Below are 282 nucleotides of genomic sequence, written 5' to 3' on the forward strand. Positions count from 1 at the left end.
CTCCACCAGGAAGGGCTTGAGCGGGTAGGAGATCTCGTTGCCCATGTAGGAGTAGGCGAGATAGAGGCAGGTGAGGAAGGTGGCCTGCAGCTCGGCCTGGCTCCCGATGTCTTCGCCCCGCAGCGCTTCCCGGCACAGCAGGTAGACGAACACCAGGTTGGCCGGGGTGATGAAGCCCTGGTCCTGCCAGCCCTGCAGCAGCAGCGAGCGGTCCACGGAGCGCAGCCAGAGGACGGGGTCGGTGGGCGAGAGGTGCTTCAGCCGGTAGCAGCGGCGGCAGAG

General features: G+C 67.0%; 1 protein-coding gene across 1 annotated transcript; it reads right to left on the minus strand.

The window, feature by feature from the left end:
* Positions 1-6: 6 nt before the first annotated feature.
* LOC109279755 (cyclin-dependent kinase 5 activator 1-like) lies at positions 7-279 on the minus strand (the record flags this gene model as incomplete). Its single annotated transcript, XM_019474625.1, has 1 exon — positions 7-279. A coding segment is annotated over one exon (273 nt), but the record flags the coding sequence as incomplete, so codon positions are not given.
* Between the last annotated feature and the right edge of the window lie 3 nt (positions 280-282).

Source organism: Aptenodytes forsteri, unplaced genomic scaffold (assembly GCF_000699145.1).
Source record: "Aptenodytes forsteri isolate BGI_AS27 unplaced genomic scaffold, ASM69914v1 C12809410, whole genome shotgun sequence".
In the NCBI taxonomy this organism is placed as follows: Eukaryota; Metazoa; Chordata; class Aves; order Sphenisciformes; family Spheniscidae; genus Aptenodytes; species Aptenodytes forsteri.